Source organism: Fulvia fulva, chromosome 5 (assembly GCF_020509005.1).
Source record: "Fulvia fulva chromosome 5, complete sequence".
NCBI classification, from domain to species: domain Eukaryota; kingdom Fungi; phylum Ascomycota; class Dothideomycetes; order Mycosphaerellales; family Mycosphaerellaceae; genus Fulvia; species Fulvia fulva.
This window is the reverse complement of record NC_063016.1, coordinates 983,788-1,000,035: the sequence shown is the minus strand read 5'-3', so window position 1 is coordinate 1,000,035 and position 16,248 is coordinate 983,788. Positions and strand designations below refer to the sequence as shown.

General features: G+C 53.1%; 8 protein-coding genes across 8 annotated transcripts; 3 read left to right on the top strand and 5 right to left on the bottom strand.

Moving 5' to 3' along the window:
* Positions 1-536: 536 nt before the first annotated feature.
* Positions 537-1,631, bottom strand: CLAFUR5_05619 (High osmolarity signaling protein SHO1A; the record flags this gene model as incomplete). The annotated part of the gene is made up of 3 exons (XM_047904767.1): positions 537-1,097; positions 1,149-1,427; positions 1,485-1,631. The coding sequence occupies 3 exons, from the start codon at positions 1,629-1,631 to the stop codon at positions 537-539; spliced, it is 987 nt and encodes a 328-aa protein (XP_047761972.1).
* A 1,243-nt stretch (positions 1,632-2,874) lies between these two features.
* Positions 2,875-3,974, bottom strand: CLAFUR5_05618 (uncharacterized protein; the record flags this gene model as incomplete). Its single annotated transcript, XM_047904766.1, has 3 exons — positions 2,875-3,302; positions 3,350-3,840; positions 3,895-3,974. The coding sequence occupies 3 exons, from the start codon at positions 3,972-3,974 to the stop codon at positions 2,875-2,877; spliced, it is 999 nt and encodes a 332-aa protein (XP_047761971.1).
* Positions 3,975-4,775: 801 nt separating this feature from the next.
* On the top strand, positions 4,776-5,304 carry CLAFUR5_05617 (Guanyl-specific ribonuclease F1; the record flags this gene model as incomplete). The annotated part of the gene is made up of 3 exons (XM_047904765.1): positions 4,776-4,992; positions 5,061-5,158; positions 5,221-5,304. 3 exons carry the CDS (start codon positions 4,776-4,778, stop codon positions 5,302-5,304), a joined length of 399 nt encoding a protein of 132 aa, XP_047762359.1.
* A 296-nt stretch (positions 5,305-5,600) lies between these two features.
* Positions 5,601-6,460, bottom strand: CLAFUR5_05616 (Superoxide dismutase [Cu-Zn]; the record flags this gene model as incomplete). Its single annotated transcript, XM_047904764.1, has 4 exons — positions 5,601-5,872; positions 5,933-5,978; positions 6,031-6,164; positions 6,448-6,460. 4 exons carry the CDS (start codon positions 6,458-6,460, stop codon positions 5,601-5,603), a joined length of 465 nt encoding a protein of 154 aa, XP_047761776.1.
* Positions 6,461-6,841: 381 nt separating this feature from the next.
* CLAFUR5_05615 (Transaldolase) lies at positions 6,842-8,006 on the bottom strand (the record flags this gene model as incomplete). Its single annotated transcript, XM_047904763.1, has 4 exons — positions 6,842-6,871; positions 6,927-7,517; positions 7,573-7,887; positions 7,968-8,006. The coding sequence occupies 4 exons, from the start codon at positions 8,004-8,006 to the stop codon at positions 6,842-6,844; spliced, it is 975 nt and encodes a 324-aa protein (XP_047761966.1).
* Positions 8,007-8,655: 649 nt separating this feature from the next.
* On the bottom strand, positions 8,656-11,488 carry CLAFUR5_05614 (Phosphatidylinositol 3-kinase catalytic subunit type 3; the record flags this gene model as incomplete). The annotated part of the gene is made up of 2 exons (XM_047904762.1): positions 8,656-11,377; positions 11,430-11,488. 2 exons carry the CDS (start codon positions 11,486-11,488, stop codon positions 8,656-8,658), a joined length of 2,781 nt encoding a protein of 926 aa, XP_047762358.1.
* A 650-nt stretch (positions 11,489-12,138) lies between these two features.
* CLAFUR5_05613 (uncharacterized protein) lies at positions 12,139-13,705 on the top strand (the record flags this gene model as incomplete). Its single annotated transcript, XM_047904761.1, has 3 exons — positions 12,139-12,535; positions 12,595-13,437; positions 13,488-13,705. The coding sequence occupies 3 exons, from the start codon at positions 12,139-12,141 to the stop codon at positions 13,703-13,705; spliced, it is 1,458 nt and encodes a 485-aa protein (XP_047761970.1).
* A 698-nt stretch (positions 13,706-14,403) lies between these two features.
* CLAFUR5_05612 (uncharacterized protein) lies at positions 14,404-15,291 on the top strand (the record flags this gene model as incomplete). The annotated part of the gene is made up of 1 exon (XM_047904760.1): positions 14,404-15,291. One exon carries the CDS (start codon positions 14,404-14,406, stop codon positions 15,289-15,291), a length of 888 nt encoding a protein of 295 aa, XP_047761969.1.
* Between the last annotated feature and the right edge of the window lie 957 nt (positions 15,292-16,248).

Here is a 16,248-nt window from a genome sequence, read left to right as displayed (position 1 = left end):
GCGGGTGCACAGCTCCTCGTCGAGTCTTTGTTGTGCCGAGAATCGGTGGAAGACGGATTTGCGTCGGATAAGCACTGCTGTGTGATGCGGTCGACCTGCCACAGTATCAGTCAATAATAGCAAGTAACGCTAACAGTCAGCTGGAGTTCGATGCTTCGGTCAATGTAATGCTTTACTTCGCTCATCGCTAGCACTCGATAAAACCATAAGTTCAGCCAGTTCGTGGGACAATCCCACTGGTATCTTTGCGAGAACACCCTGTTCGCCAGGAGCACTGTGGGCTCGCTCCCAAATCCATCCAACGCCTTGCCAAACATAAAATCATCTTTCCCGCTTCGTCGAGGCATCTCCTCTGGCAGCTCGACCGCACTCCTGCCCGTATGTGCTTAAAAGCTTTGAACGCCCTGTACGTCGTCCTCCCAAATCATCCTGCAGCCGTTCGTCTGCATGAGTATACTATGCCGGCGTTCAGTCATACCCCGTAAACGCAGCGCAATCACAGAAACAGTACACTTCTTGCTTCTCCCTCAAACATCTCATAGCAAGATGAGATAATTCGAAGGAGCAATACCCGTTTCGCCGTTCTCTTTCTTGGCCTGCCACCATCGTCCTGAAACATCGCTCACTTCCAGTATCTCGTGCTTCGTGAACGAAATTTCGTTAGCGTCGTCGGGGTTGGCCTCGTAGCTGTAGATGGCCTTTGCTCGGTAAGGATAGTCTGATGGTGCGCTCACTGAACTGTCGTGCCCTTGGCCGGCACCGACACCAAGCGAGGCTCCGTTATGAGCTGCTAAGTTGTTTCCGCTAGGCTGCGAGTTCAGGGGCTGTGAGAAGCGCGGCTCACTATCGCGGTTCGCTTGACCTGCAGGGCCACCATGGTAGCCAGCGACTGGAGAGACTGTCTCGAAGCCTGCCAGGCGGTTCGTGTTGTAAGCTTGTGGTTGTTGACCTCCGGAGTGTGTAGTCTCAGGGCGGTAGGATTGTCGCATGGCCCGGCTGTTGCGGCTCGGCGCACGATCTTTGTGCAACGCAAACGAGTCGAGTGTCTGGCGGTGGCTCGCTTGTGGTTGGGAGCCAAAGTAGAAGATCCAGATGATCTGTGTCACAAGTCAGCTAGTGTACGAAGTGGTGGAATAGGGTCAGCATACCGAAACAATGGACAGCAGGATGAAGCCAGCGGCAGCTGCTTCTTTGGCGGGATCTGGGTAGTAGATCAGGGAGTTGACTGAGGATGTGGTGAAGACGAGTCCTGCCGACAAGAAGGCGGCAATGGCGACGTGGTACGTGAAAACAGCATTGGCACCGACGACGAAGAGGACGGCTATTATGCAGAAGAACATGTAGACCAAGCTCCACCACGAGTAGTTGGGGTACTCTTGAGATAGGTCTGCGATGATGGAGCTGACGAAGGCTATGATCCAACCAGACTGTCGCAAGGTCAGCATCTCTCTAGCAGGCTTGACTGAGGTTTGTCTGCAACTCACAATGCCAATGCCGATTGTTCCCAGCCAGAAAGGGTCGCCAGCAATGTGCCCAAAGTCGAACCTCTTCGCGGCATACCGGCCGCCATTTCCCATGTCCATTTTCTGTAGCGCAGGCGAGGAGTTGTCGCTGCCACCAAAGCTCGGCATGAATTATGTGTCGTGGGCAGGATTGGTGGGTGAAACGAGTGTGGTTGGTGTACGAGTAGTGGCGTGTTTATTGCGATGGGCTGGACTGGAGGTGGGCGCGTGGTGGTAAGGAAATTGGAGGTTGGTGAGGCCTTTGTTGTGTCGTTCAATGAGTGTAAGCGAGCTCTTGGGCGTCGCGATGATGGTGCAGGCGGAGGGTGGAGGGTGGAGGGTGGAGGGTGGGTGTGGGTGTCGTCGAGACTGCTGGTGAGCGTGTCGCAAGCTGGAGAGGGAGCAGTACAGCACCAGGCTGATTCGTCGCCTTCCCTGGATGGAACAAGCTGCGGTGTCGAGAGGGGCGCCCGCAGTCGGCCGGGACGGGTGATGCACTGAAGCAGAGGCTCGAGTCCTGCTGAAACACTGAAACACGACGAAAGGGAACGTTGATTGTGATTGTGTGGAGGAGAATACCAAAAGTAGGTCGGTTGAAACGAAGAAGAGTTGCGGATGAAGCGCCGGCACGCTTTCCCCTTCCCTGGATGGAACAGGAGCCAATTTAGAAACAGACCCGTAAGAAGAGCCGTGTGCCTGCGCCTGTGCCTGTGCCTGCAAAACAGCGCGGAAGCAGCAGCAGCGAAGATGCCGTCGTGCGAGAGCCTTCACCACCGGCTGAACCTCGAGGACGATGTATCAAAAGTCTAGACTTGCGCTCGATTCGTGGTCATGTCGCGTGGGACGACATCTTTCGTCGTTGTTTGACGATCACCACGCGAGCTCCACTTGCTTCTTTTTCCAACGGCCAACGCTCTCCAACGGCAGAGACGATGAAGAGATTGTCCCTTGCTACTGCTACTGTCACGCTGCTTTACATTGGACTACAGAGAGCGGATTATACACGGCTACTACATGCAGATTATCAGACCGTAAAGATGATGGGTGTCGAACCCTCCTGGGTACACTCCACTCTCATCACCATACCATCTGTTGTACCACGACGCCTCACACTCGACCCCAGCGGACTGACATGGACCATCTGATGCAACAAGAAATGTTTGCGCACGACAATGCAGGAGTAGAAGAAGAAGAAGAAGATGCTTGCTCCCGAAACGAAACACTCGTCTTGCTCTCTCCACATCCGCTCCTGCCACGCCCCAGCAATCTCTCGTCTCGACACTTCCTGCACGAGCAGCACATTGATGCCTGCATAAAGAGGCTTGATGGTCGGCAGATATGAGTGTATATGTTACGGCTATCGCAATGCTCACTACTGCACCTCGCCAACAGCCTCTACAGCCTGCTCAACCAGCTGCTTAGCTGTGCCATCTGACACCGTGCTCTTCAGATTCTCCAGCCTTTGCTGCCATGCCTGCCACCTACCTGTCGAATATCCTGTCCAGTTCTGGCCGCTGTGCTCGGATCCTGGCTTTGCGACTTTGCCCTCGTACTCCCTCTCTTCGCCACAGAGGTCTGCTATGGTCGGCGCAGCGAAGACAAACCAAGCAGAGGCTGCAGCAACTGCTACGTCTGTCGCCTTGGGCTCTTCCAGAGCCGATCGAATCGTCCAGAGGCCGAATAGCGTAAGATCGGGCGTGTCGTCGGTCTGCGAGTGTGCAGATGCTACCAACGAGGCTGCAAATGCATTCAGGTTGATCCATTGGTCCTTGCTGGACTGATCACTACTCTCGTCTGGATCTACTAAACGTCAGCACGGCCATGCAGCACTTGCATCTGATGCTCACCAAAGTTCCAAGCATCACGTATCTGCCAGCCGAACGTCGGAAGGTCTTTCCACATTGTCATACCCTGCACTTGACAAGCTTGGCCATCCTTTTCCACGTCAGACCTCTCTTGTAGGGTCATCACGAAATCCACGAGCTTTTGCTGTGAGGCCTCTGTAAACGATGTGGTGGCAGCTGCAGCGACAATGGACTGCCAGCTTATTTTCAAATGCTCTTCCACCTCTTCAGCATCTTTTGACGACTTCCACTCGCTCTCAGCAGGCCCACAGAACTTTTCGAGTGCAGCCTCCAGGCCGGTCGCGCCAGAAACAAAGTTGCGTACAGCCTCGTGTTGCTTCGACTGCTGCACGGTCTGCGAGCCGCTGAGTCCGGCTTGAGGCATTGTGGTGTGGTATGATTTGGTATGGACAAGCTTTGATCTGAATAACCCTTCAGACTGCGGACAATCGTTGCACGCGGCGATGTTATTGATAGACTTCCCAGCAAAATATCTGCATCTTCAGCGATTCCTCAATGACCTCCCACGCACTTTCGTCAACACGAACCGATGGAGGAACAACCCCGACAGACCCCGCGGCCAGCTCCGAGTAGCTGTAGCTATCTGCCTTCGCGCCAAGTGAAACATTACTCTTGAGCAACATCAGCGAATCGAAAGACCATCTGTCGTCCTCGAGATGTAAACCTGGTGCACTGCAGGAGAAAGAGGCAGTGAACGACCAGCTGAACCACGTACAGTAACGCGAGACGGCCGCACCTTCCATCTTGGAGTTAGCTAGAACTCAAAGTGGCGGCATTGGCGTTACGATCGACAGTTGGATCCTGTGCATCCTGCGGGCTGTAAACATCACATCCCAAACTCACCACTCTCATAGGACAACTACACGGATAGACTACCGAAGCGCCGCATAGACCTCAGACACGCCGTGCTTGTTTCCAGAGCTAAACGTACAACGTGTGCTTCGACACTCCTCTCGTTGGCCTATCTGTCTCTCCTCACCGCGAAGCCATCTCCTTCCTATTGCGCAAACCCCTCCGGAAATCCCACAGGCTTGGCTTGAAGCAACAAGATCAGCATCCCTACCCGTCCATATCGCACGCTTGCCGGTGCATTAACGTCGGGTCTTTGGCTGGAAATGTCTCTCGCGACTCGCCGATGGCAGAGAGATCGTCGTTGCACAGCAGTTAGTCGTGACTACGGATTGAGCGGAAGTGCTGATCCCGTGGTCGAGTAACCATGTGTATTGGAACGTGGCCCTCGTAGTAGGCGAGGGCATATCGCAGGAGTGATCAAAGTAGAGGTATAAGTATAGTCCAGCTTCCGACCTCGTTGGAAAGACCAGGCAAGGCAGGTCAACCATTACCAGCTAGACACATTCACTCGCTTCCATTCTCTCACTCTCACTACCAACCACTACAACAGCCAAAAATGCGCTTCGCCTTCGCCTCCGCTCTGCTCTTCGCAGTCAGCGCCCTCGCCGCGCCCACCAGCGAGCTCGTCGAGCGCCAGTCCGCTACCACCTGCGGATCGACAAGATACAGCTCCGGCCAGGTCAGCGCTGCTGTCAACCAAGGCTACAACTACTACTCCAACGACCAGCAAGTGGGCTCGAACAACTACCCACACACGTACAACAACTACGAAGGTAAGCAGAAGCAGAACAAAGCCGGAGCTGTAGATAATATAAGGCGTTCAGGCTGATGTCGTGTGTAGGTTTCGATTTCCCGGTCAATGGGCCATACCAGGAGTTTCCAATTAGAACCAGCGGCGTTTATACTGGTGGTTCTCCGGGAGCTGATCGTGTTGTTTTCGTAAGTCACGGCGTACGGCGTAGCTATGTCTGGGGAGATGTAGACTGACCTCACTTTTCCAGAACACCAACGGCCAGTATGCTGGTGCTATCACTCACACTGGTGCCAGTGGAAACAATTTCGTTGGATGCAGTGGCACCAGATAGAGAATCGATGTTACGACTTGGCAGTGAATAGATTATATCATGCATAGGCCGAACAGCATGGCGGCATTCCTCTGCTAGATCAGAGAGAGAGAGAGAGATGTGTGGGCTTCGATTCTGCCTGTACATAGAATGGCCAGCGAATTTGATAACATCTCAATGATGAAGAAGATTTTGAGACATTCCCGTGTTTGATGTTGACTAGCTCATGCTACAACATCTACTTTGTCCACGAACCTCCAGCCATGTCCACGCATCTTTCCACACCTCATCGATTCATCAACAAGTGTCGTGGCCATTTATGCGGCAATACCGATAACGCCGCAAGCTGGGCGGGCACCAGCGTTGCCAGTCTTCTTGCTCTCTGCGTGGCCACCCTTGCCAAGGTCATCAGTACCGGCGTGGACAACGATGGTGCGGCCGAGGACGCTGTGTGGGCCGATGAGCTTGATGTGTTGGTCTTCGATCGTGCCCTTGCCGTTGCCCTGGCCGTCGGTCTTGAAGTTGCCCAGGTCTCCTACGTGGCGCTCGCTGTCCTCTGGGGCGCCGTGCTCCTTGCCGTGGGGGTTGACTGTGAGGCCGTCATGTCAGTCATCGGTGCGGTTCTTCGTTGGGTCGTTCGATCACTTACAGTGTGGGCCTGCAGAAGTGCATCCATTGGTGTTGTCTCCAAACGCCTTGCTAGTTATCAGCAGCTGTTGTCGTTCCATGTCGTCGTTGAACACTTACATGAACGTGCATACCACGCTCGGCATTGGCATCGTTGCCAGTGATATCGTAGGTGATCTTGGTTGGGCCACTCTCGGAGTCCTGCTCGAAGGTCACTTGACCCTTGACATTGCTGTCACCACGGAGAACTGCGACTGTAGGGCCATTGTCAGCTTTAGCATCGTGTATGTAAGCTGTCGAAGCTCTATCCCAGGTCCATTGCCACGGGCCACGGCGAGGTCCATCAATGTCCATGCAGCCGACACGTGGCGCGGTACATGTTGCCTCACCGTCTGCACCGCCGCATGCCAGACGTTCTGTAAGACCTTGATGGAGGGATGACCTCTGCTTGAGCAAATGAGGAGGCCTTGCTGCCGGAAACATGCTCATTTTCACGAGGACTGGCTCCACTTGGTGCTTTTGCGCCACGCTACGTACCTGCTTTGACCATTGTGGCGGTGTTTTTGTCGTATGTGAGTTGATGAAGAGGTTGGTCTTAGTCTTGCACCTGTTGGAGTTGTGATGATAGTCGAAAGACACAGAAGAAGAGCAAAACTCGAGTCGCCGATGAGCTGATGAGGGGCACATCCCCACCTCGCTCGTGCTCTTGCCCTGCGGAATGACGCATCTCTCGATCTGCGCGAAATCGGAGTTTGCTGAAGCACCGAGAGAACTAAGTCAAGCACCGGAAGACAAGAACAATGTCGAACAGGATGTCTCATCATGGTATTCACGTATATAGACCCTGCTTTCTCCAACCTGTGGACGCATCATTCTGGAGCCGTTTACCGAACTACCATAGCCGTAAAAAAAACGCCAAACTTGCGACAATCTAAGCGCCGATCTTGTCCTTGAGGATATCCTGAACACACATGTTAGCACATCTCTTGTCATTGGCATTCAAGCTCTCGACTTACCCGGAGGGTAACGGCGTCAGCAGCAAACTTGCTGATGCCCTCAGACAGCTTGTGGACTGCCATGGTGTCCTCGTTGAAGTCGAATCGGAAGTTGGCCTCGTCGTTGAGGTAGCTCTTCTTCTCGAGGTTCAGCGAAGAGGCGTCCTCGGAGATGAGCTTCTTGGGCACCTTGCATTGGCTGTTGTAGAGCTGCTCAAGGAGGTTTGGTGCAATGGTAAGGTAATCGCAGCCAGCCAGCTCAGTGATCTCGCCGATGTTGCGGAAAGATGCACCCATGACAATGGTGTTGTAGCCGAACTTCTTGTAGTAGTTGAAGATCTGCTGGACGGACTTGACACCTGGGTCGTTCTCGGCGCTGTACTCTTGCTTGGTGTTGGCCTTGTACCAGTCGAGAATGCGGCCGACGAATGGAGAGATGAGGAAAGCGCCAGCCTCAGCTGCGGCGATGGCCTGGACGAGCGAGAACATGAGGGTCAAGTTGCAGTTGACGCCGTGCTTGGTCTGGAGCTCGTGAGCGGCCTGGATACCCTCGTAGGTCGATGCAAGCTTGATCAGGACACGCGACTTGTCAATGCCCTGCTCCTTGTAAAGCTTTTCACATTGTCAGTATCCGTTCAGCATGAGCCAGCGCACAAATCAAACTCACATCGATTATGTGCAGAGCCTTTGCGACAGACTGCTTCTTGTCGAAAGAGTATCTGGCATCCACCTCTGTCGAGACCTTGCCAGGCACAATCTGGAGTATCTCCTTGCCGAACTGCACAAGCAGAGCATCCAATGTGTGGTCCACCTTCTCATCAATGTTGCTGCCCTGCTTCTTGCCATATGCAACGGCCTCGTCAATGAGCTTCGCATACTCTGGCTTTTTGGACGCGGCGAGGATCAACGATGGGTTGGTGGTGGCATCTTGTGGCTGGTACTTCTTGATCGTAGCAAAGTCACCAGAGTCGGCGACAACGACCTGTTGCGTCCATCAGTTCGGAGTCTCGTTCATATGCCGAAAGCCGAAAGAGTCAACGTGGTTGGGGAGGGTCAACGTACGGTGCCAGTGGCCTTGAGTTGGTCGAGTGATGAAGACATGATTAAGGTATCTGAGTGTTGGTGTCGGGTGTGTAGAGGTTCGTTGTGAGTGTGACTGGGTGTATGTATGGAAAAGTAGAAGGTTGTGGAGAGAACAACAGACCCTGAAGTTTTGGAGGGACCAAGTTACGTAGTAGTGGGGCGACTCAGGCTTACTCACTTCTAAGTCATTGAGGTGTGAACATGTATCAGCGATGAGATCCGCCTGGGAATTTATGCAATATCCGCAGTACAATACTATCATACGGATACTTCAGCCTACCGCCTCGCACCTCTTCAACAGCTCCGTGCAATATCACCGCCTTGGTGAATCTGGATGAGAGTTACCCGCCGGAATGGCTCTTCAACCCTCACGGTCGCTGCGCGGATACTTCGGAGCGCTCAGTTTGTCCTTCCGTCGGTTTCCGTGGTACGGCAGAGGTCCAGAGGGCAGCGTGGCAGTCTTCGTTTGTTTCTCCGCGCTCACAGCAAAGGTCCCTCTGGTCAGCGGCTATCAGCCTAAACACATACGTCGGCGTATGATGGGCGCGCGTTGGCTCACCTTGGCGCGCCGCTCGCCACTCCTTCTTTGTTTCTTCGAGTCAGCAGTTGAGGCGAATGCTGACCGGCAGAAGTTCTTCGAGCTCGAAATGCTTGCGAATTTCAACAATCACGACTTCCACCCCTGAGTGAAGCCATGCAACTTGTCAATCAGCACAGGACCCCAAGCCCCCATCTCCTTCTCAATCATCTGCGCAAAGAACCGCACAGCCTCTTCCTCACCTACATCCAGCTTGAACCTCTCTTCGACTTTCCTCACAGCTTGCTCACCCCCAAAGACCGCAATACCTGGAATGCCAGCATCCTGCATCAGACTGAACAAATTCAGAATCAGGGAGCTACTTCTTCTTAAAGTGGTATACGCTGTGAAGCAGTACTGCCGGAACGTGTCGAATTGCGAATCGTTGCTGTTCGACCCACCACCCATGCCTTCGACCATTTCTCGAGAGAGCTTCATAAGCGGCGCCATCGGTTTTGGGTCGCGACCGAGGATGTAGCCGAAGTCGATGTGGAGGAAGTGGCCATCTTCCGTGATGAGCAAATTATCCAGATGGCGATCGCCCACACCCAAGAGGTAGGTGATGACACAATATCCAGCCACAGACTTGACATAGTTGTCCATTGCTTCCTTGCGGACACCAAGAATCGACTGCGATCCTGGCGTGGCAGGGTTATGGTCTCGCAGATAGCCAAGGATGGATGCCTTGTATTTGGTGCTTTGCAGAATGCTGGAAACTGGAGTGGACGGAATAAATTGTACAGCACCAGCGATCATCGAGGTAGCGAGGATGCGATATGGCGTGAGTTTGAGGTCGAGATTCTCTTTCAAGAGCAGTCGATCCATGAGTGCGATGATCTGTATAACGAGCTGATCTTGGCGCAAATCGTCACCGGACTTGAAGATCAGTGGATATGTCTTGCCCGTCTCCGTTTTGAAATTCAATAGCAGCGGCAGCAGAGACGATTTGAAGACGTTGCAGTCGTCCGGTATCACTCCAGTGAGCTTGATCTCGGGATCAAGAGGTAGTGGTAAGGGAGGGTTGAAGCGTAGTAGGTCATTCTTCGGATCGGCAAGTACTTTCTTCAGCTGCTCAATCTTCTTGGGCCGATCTCCTTTACCAGATTGGATGTCCTTGCTAATTTTGCTAAGAATGGTGACGAATTCGCTCTGTCGCAGCAAGATTTTCCTGCGCGCTTGACCCTCTGAAGTAGTCTCAAGCAGCTTCATGAAGTCGTAGCTTACTCGAGCAAAGAGTTTCTTATTCGCCGTACTCTGAGTAGGTATCGCGTCGTCCAGATCCAGCTCAACCATAAGATACCAATACAAGAAGTTGCCCAGCTTGAGATTTGCTGCTGAACGAGCGATCAGGAACGAAGCCAACGACGAGTCAGTCTCGTCCTCTTCCTTCGATAGTTTGGGCTGAAATTTGAGTGCTTGCACCAGCTGCAGCAAGTACAGCAGCAGCTCTTCGTCATCTGCTTTGCGAAGTCGATCAACGGCATATGCCCGGACGGCAGGATTGCGCACACCCTTGCCAAGCAGCTCCAGTGCATCGTCAATGTCAATCTCAGCCCACTTCGGCAGCAAAGCGATGGCTTGTCGGCTCTCGTTCTGCTCGTTCCAGTTGACAGACTTGACGAGCTTTGTGAGTGCCCGTTTGTCCCGAGTCAAGTGATGTCTGAAGCGCCACACTTCATCCTTCTCCTTATCGCTGAGCTCAACAGTAGGACCATACGCCATGACTTGATTGAGGAAGTCACGCATCTTTGGATTCGGTTTAAGGTCTCTGTCCAGAGCATTTCTTTGACCACGTATGAGACGCCGGTGCTTAGTCTCTGCCGGATTATCGACATAGCCGATCTCCGGGTCGTAGATACTGATTAGTGGCAGCCCAGCATCAGTGTCGCTCCCACCATCAGACTGGATGCCAGGACCTAGATGGACTTCAGGAGGCGGCTTGAAGTTGACACCAGTCTGAACTTGCTCTTGAGCGATCTTGACAGATGATACTGGTGGAGGCGGATATTCACGGTCGGTGAACACGATAGGATGGTCGAAGCGTGGAAATTCAATGTACAGGAAGAACGTTCCGTCGACATGATCCGGATCGCCCTCAGCACATAGCGATTCTGCCTCCTGTCCATTGGACACGTCATGAGGATGCTTGACCGAGTGCGCTGGCTTTGTAGTTTCCTTGATCTGCTGCCTCTCCATCTTCTCGACCTGACGAAAGACCATCTGGTCCAGCCAGCGGTTCTCTGGTATCTCGCCCATCTCGTGTTTCTTCATTAACCCAACCAAGCGCTCGAGCTCGGCATCCCTCCGACTCTGCTTCTCGTTGACCACGACTGGTTCTTCTGGTTGCTCTCGTCGACCCCTCTTCCTCGGCTCCTGCCATGGTGTGGTCGTGTTAGAGAAGCCATCTGCGGCCTTGTGTCTCCAGATCTTGCACTTCTGCCTACCTGTCCGTAACGTGGCATCTTCATCGAACAGCGAGATTGTAGTACCACCGTATGGGATGTGGTGAGCCTTGTCTCCACCCTTGGGGTTGATAGGCGACAAGTCCCATAGCGTGATAGCGAGCTGCGTGTTGGCAGGCAGACTACTGTAGTTCACTGGCAGCTGCAGCCACTGGTTCCATATTCTACCAATCCGGAAGTGCTTGTAAGGTGTCTGGGTGTGGACTGTCAACGGCTTAGAATCGGCATAAGGCTGGACTGTGATGTAGAGCTCCGAGTTGGGACTGAGGTTACTGCCGCGATGTCGAAGATCAGGGCGTTTCAGAAGAGTAGAGTATGGCAACGGTTTCTCGTAGCCTTCAAGACGGTTCCTACCTTGAATAAGCGTCTGGCTATGATATGCAAGAGAATAGATGCACCCACACCTTTACACCCACGGCGATCTTCAGCTCCGATGAGCTTGCGAAGGTGAAAGGCTCCATCGCGGTCGCATTGTCTTTGCGAGCAGTTTATCACCACTTGCTGGAAATGGTCTGGTACATGTCCAATGTAGCTGGACAAGCAAACGGTGGTCGAAGTGAATGCGAGGGTATTGCTGTCAGGTGTAAGTCTGCGAGGCCTAATCGAATCTTGACTGGCGGTGCTTCAAATACGGACCTACGCGTTATCACTTCTACACCACACGGTCCACACCTCAAGGTACCCAATCTCCCATTCACTACTACTACTACTACTACTACTACTACTACTACTACTACTACTACTACTACTACTACTACTACTACTACTACTACTACTACTACTACTACTACTACTACTACTACTACTACTACTACTACTACTACTACTACTACTACTACTACTACTACTACTACTACTACTACTACTACTACTACTACTACTACTACTACTACTACTACTACTACACCTCACCCCGACACAACCGCACCTGTCCACCGACCACGCGATATTTGGAGACGAACACCGCCGAATCTCCTCGATCTACCACATACAGCACAAACAACGCGTATCGCGAGCGATTGTCACGAATGAGGCACGAATCTGAGACAGTCGCGGTGCAGCCTTGAGGACGACAACCACCAGTACTGCGCCATACTACCACGCATACGCTATGGCGCGTCTGAACACAAGACCATCGACCGTCGTGGGTGCAAATAACTCGGTTCGAGGAACGCCGGCTTTGGACAACTCGTCAGATCAAGAAAACGAGGAACCGCAATCGCAACCACAACGACGCGGCAAAGGCAAAGGACGAGCATCAGATCTGTCGGCTCGCAGCTCATTACCTATGCCGGGCTCAGATACACGAGATACGGCGCGTGGGCAGAAGCGGAAACGCGCTGAACCGCAACCCGCGACTAAGGCCGACGACATAGACTCCGACGGCGAAGTCCCACAGGCGCCAGAAGACGAGGAAAAGTTCAATCGCTACTACAACCCGGCGCAGGATCCAGAACAACGACGGCAAGTGAAGCGGAAGTCGCGCGCCCTCGAAAGGGAATTCAACGGTAGGTGGAGTGCGGCAGCTGTAGATGTGCTTGGTGATGACTCTGATCATGTGTTCCAGAAAAGCGTGATGAGCTACTCAAGGGCGATGGCAAAGAGCTCTCCGAGACGATCAATCGCGCGAATAATGTCTTCAAGAACGTGAAGCAGACCAACGATGCGACAGTCGATTCTAGGTTGTTCGTCAGTCTGTCGAGCGTAGCCGCGAAAAGGTCCTCCAATCTGGTGCTCGGCGATACCGAGACTGGCCTTGATATCGACGTCTTTGTGTCCAGAGCTTGCTATTACATGCAGCACGGTGCCGCAATGAATGCTGAAGACGGTGCAGCTTCCACACAAAGACAAACTCAACGACGGAGACCGCAAGCCGAGCGTGACGAGAGCGACGACGATTCGGGAGAGCCGTTTGACTGGGAAATGTTTGGTAGACATGCCTGCTTTCCGTATGTGAAACGACCAGCGTGTCCCTCGTTTCTTTTAGGCCCACTGTCTGCAGAGAAGAAGGTCCGAAAGCAGACACAACGAACCGCGCGACAAACGCAGGACAAGAACGTGCGCGAAACCAGGCCTGAAGCACTCACAAGAGCTGAGCTGTCGCAATCGGACGAGAATGGACTCACTGCAATATGCACGCGGATACACAAACATATCACGAAGCACATTGACGAAGTCGATGCAGAGATGAGGAGTACATTTAGCTCCGAACAAGAGATTGAATCAGCAGAAGGCAAGAGGTGGATGAAAGAGCGACGTATGAGCATACGTGGCGGACCATCGCTATTTGACTATACACTCAACCCAACCAGCTTTGGCCAGACCGTGGAAAACCTGTTCTACATATCTTTCCTCATCAAGGAAGGCCGCCTTGGGCTTGTATATGACGAGGACCGCCTACCTATACTAAGTGAGTGCCCATCTTTGATCGAGGCTGGCTGATATACTGACAACCACCAGTCGCCACAGCGCCAAGTGATTCTCGAGAGGCACGAGAGGATGACGCCGCTGCACCAAGCAAGAAGACTAAAATCGGGCATAAACATCAGGCAGTTTTCTCACTCGATTACGGCACTTGGGAAAAGCTGGTGGAAGCATTTGACGTGACTGAACCTATGATACCTCACAGGGATGAGACCGAGGGACAAGTCGTTGGGGATCGTGGATGGTACACCTGAATCGTACCGCGTATGTATAGTCCTCTGCGCATATATCTGGCTTCAGAGCGGACCAGGGCCACGTCTCAGCCGCCTGCATTGACAGATAAGCAAACTTTCAAGCGGCTGACCGAAAGCCGCCCAGCTCATCTTCCGAACTGTCTTCCTCCCTTTAAACTGCAGCATGTGCTATGCACGGACGATTTGAGGAGTCGTGACATGCTCCGCTTGCTCTCATGACAGCTGCCACTCCAGGAACATTAGATGGGTTGACAATATGCCACCCAGTGCATCGTCTACAACGGAATGAGCAGCGAACGCACACACGCTGCAGGCGAAGCTACGATATCCTCGGAGTACGATCAGCAGCGCTCGAGCTACGGTCTACGCCGCGAAGGCGGATGACGACTATCGATGTGACCGAGCTTCTAGGTATCTGTCGCAGTATTGACCGACGGGTATGTATGTCAGCACTCGCGTGACGGGTGCTATGGGTACAGCTGCGTAATGCTGTCCCTTTGGAGTGCAGATTGGATTCAAAGGAAGCACGATAGTTCACAGTCTTTGTTCGAGTCCGCCGTTTCCGGTGTACAGATCGCACGCTTTGTCCCTTTCATCATATTAGAGACACAGGAAGCGCCCTCGCCCTCCCGTACTCTCCGACTTAAACTACAAGCCTAAGTTTATCAATACACCACTCGCACAAACAACTTCTCACTATGGCTCCCAAGGCGAGAACGACTACGAAGCCCGGTGGCGACGACGACTACATATGCAATTATGACACCTCAGGCGGCTACCCTGAGCCGCGTGAAATCGACCCGGTTACAAGGAAGCCGCTGCCTGCCAAGTCTCCTTGGAGCCCGGTTAGAAAGGCGGTGCGCTTGCCTAGAAAGACGGTGATGTGGCCTTATGACGACCGTCTTGCCCCTTCGCCTAAAAGAACGGCAAAGGCTGGTGGTGACGACGGCTACCTAGGCAGTTATGACACCTCAGGCGGCTACCCTGAGCCCCGTGGAATCGACCCGGTTACGAGGAAACCGCTTCCTGACAGGTATCCTACGGGCGATGCTCCGAGCAGGGCGGTGGTCTCGCCTTACGACGAACCAGCTCTTGCCCCATCGTGCTTGTGGCCCAATGGGAGTTCTTTGGACGAGATTACTATATGCAATGCGAGGCAGAAGCGGGCCACTATCGAAGAGGTTCCTTCCGAACCAGAAGATGATCTCCTCGACGTCGAGACTTCCGGCGGTATTGGGAGGCGGACACAGATCTCGCTCCTGAAGGCTCAAGCTGAGGCAATCTTCATAGCCAGTGACACTCTGGGTGCACATTACCCCGATCTTGGCAAGGCGATTAGTGAGTTGGTCCGACAAGTTGGGCGTGTTGAGGCTCTGGAGGGGATCAAGTTGCGACGACGGAATCGGCAGGCTCGAGAGGCGAGGCGTATAGTGTCAAAGGCAACGGCTATGGCGAACAGTCTCGGCAAATCTGGTCCCGTCAAGAAGAGTACCAGCGCGGGTAAAGGGTCAAAGTCCACCAAGAAAGCGGCGTCAAAAGCAGCGATCCAGGCCACAGGCAGGAGGACCCGGTCGAGCGCGGTGTAGAGGCGAACAGTCTGGTGGTGCGGCGCGTTGGCTAAGATTGCGTTGTCCATCAAAGACTTTCGAGGCAGCATGGACTGTGTTCGTAGCTCTAGATTACGCTCATGATCCGAATGGAATCTTGTTTATTGAATGCATGATGTTCGTCGCTCCAAGTGATGCTTGAGGTGACATGATACTAGTATGCACGAGAGATTTGTATCGAGTGACATGGACGCCGGCTCTTCGAGCTCACACATAGTACACTAATCAAAAAGCAAAAAAAACGTGTGCTGCCGAGAAGTTGGATATACGAGGAGCAAGACTTACGACCTGCTCAGAGGACAGGGATTAGAAGCTCAAGAGTAATCGAGAAGAGAAAAGTGTGCTACCGAGAAGTTGGGCACACGAGGAGCAAAACTTGCGACCCGCCTCTGGGGACAGGGACAAGAAGCTGGCTAGGCTTTTTGTAACGATGTAACCAGCATCGAATGTCGCACACAAACACGGGTTATACTCATGTGAGGGTCTTGGCAAGGCATTTGCTCGGTGGCAATTCGAGTGAATGACTTGGCCTGCAAGGGGTTTCCACGTGGTCGCCCACGATAGTAGTAGTAGCTTGCTCAGGGAGCCGACAATTTTGACGACTTGACCACGGAGCCACCGGGTCTCGTCGAGGGCAGAGAAATTTTGATTGTTTATTAAGGCTACTTGCGGGTGAGATCATGTGTTTGACGGCGCTAGCGGCTGCCTGTGGGCTGAAGAGATGTTGAGATACCCGCAAACTCGAAGAAGCTGACGAGCACCTGAGTACATGTCATGGATTGAGCTTGTAGGATGCTGTAGTAGACCATAGGAGATAAGTCTCTCGTAAATCCAGTCTAGCTCATTGACTCCCCAGTACTCGAAGTCGCACATCGAGAACCACAAAATTGACATGTGAGTGCGCACGGACGTTTGCTCATCCTGGTAGAAAACCTG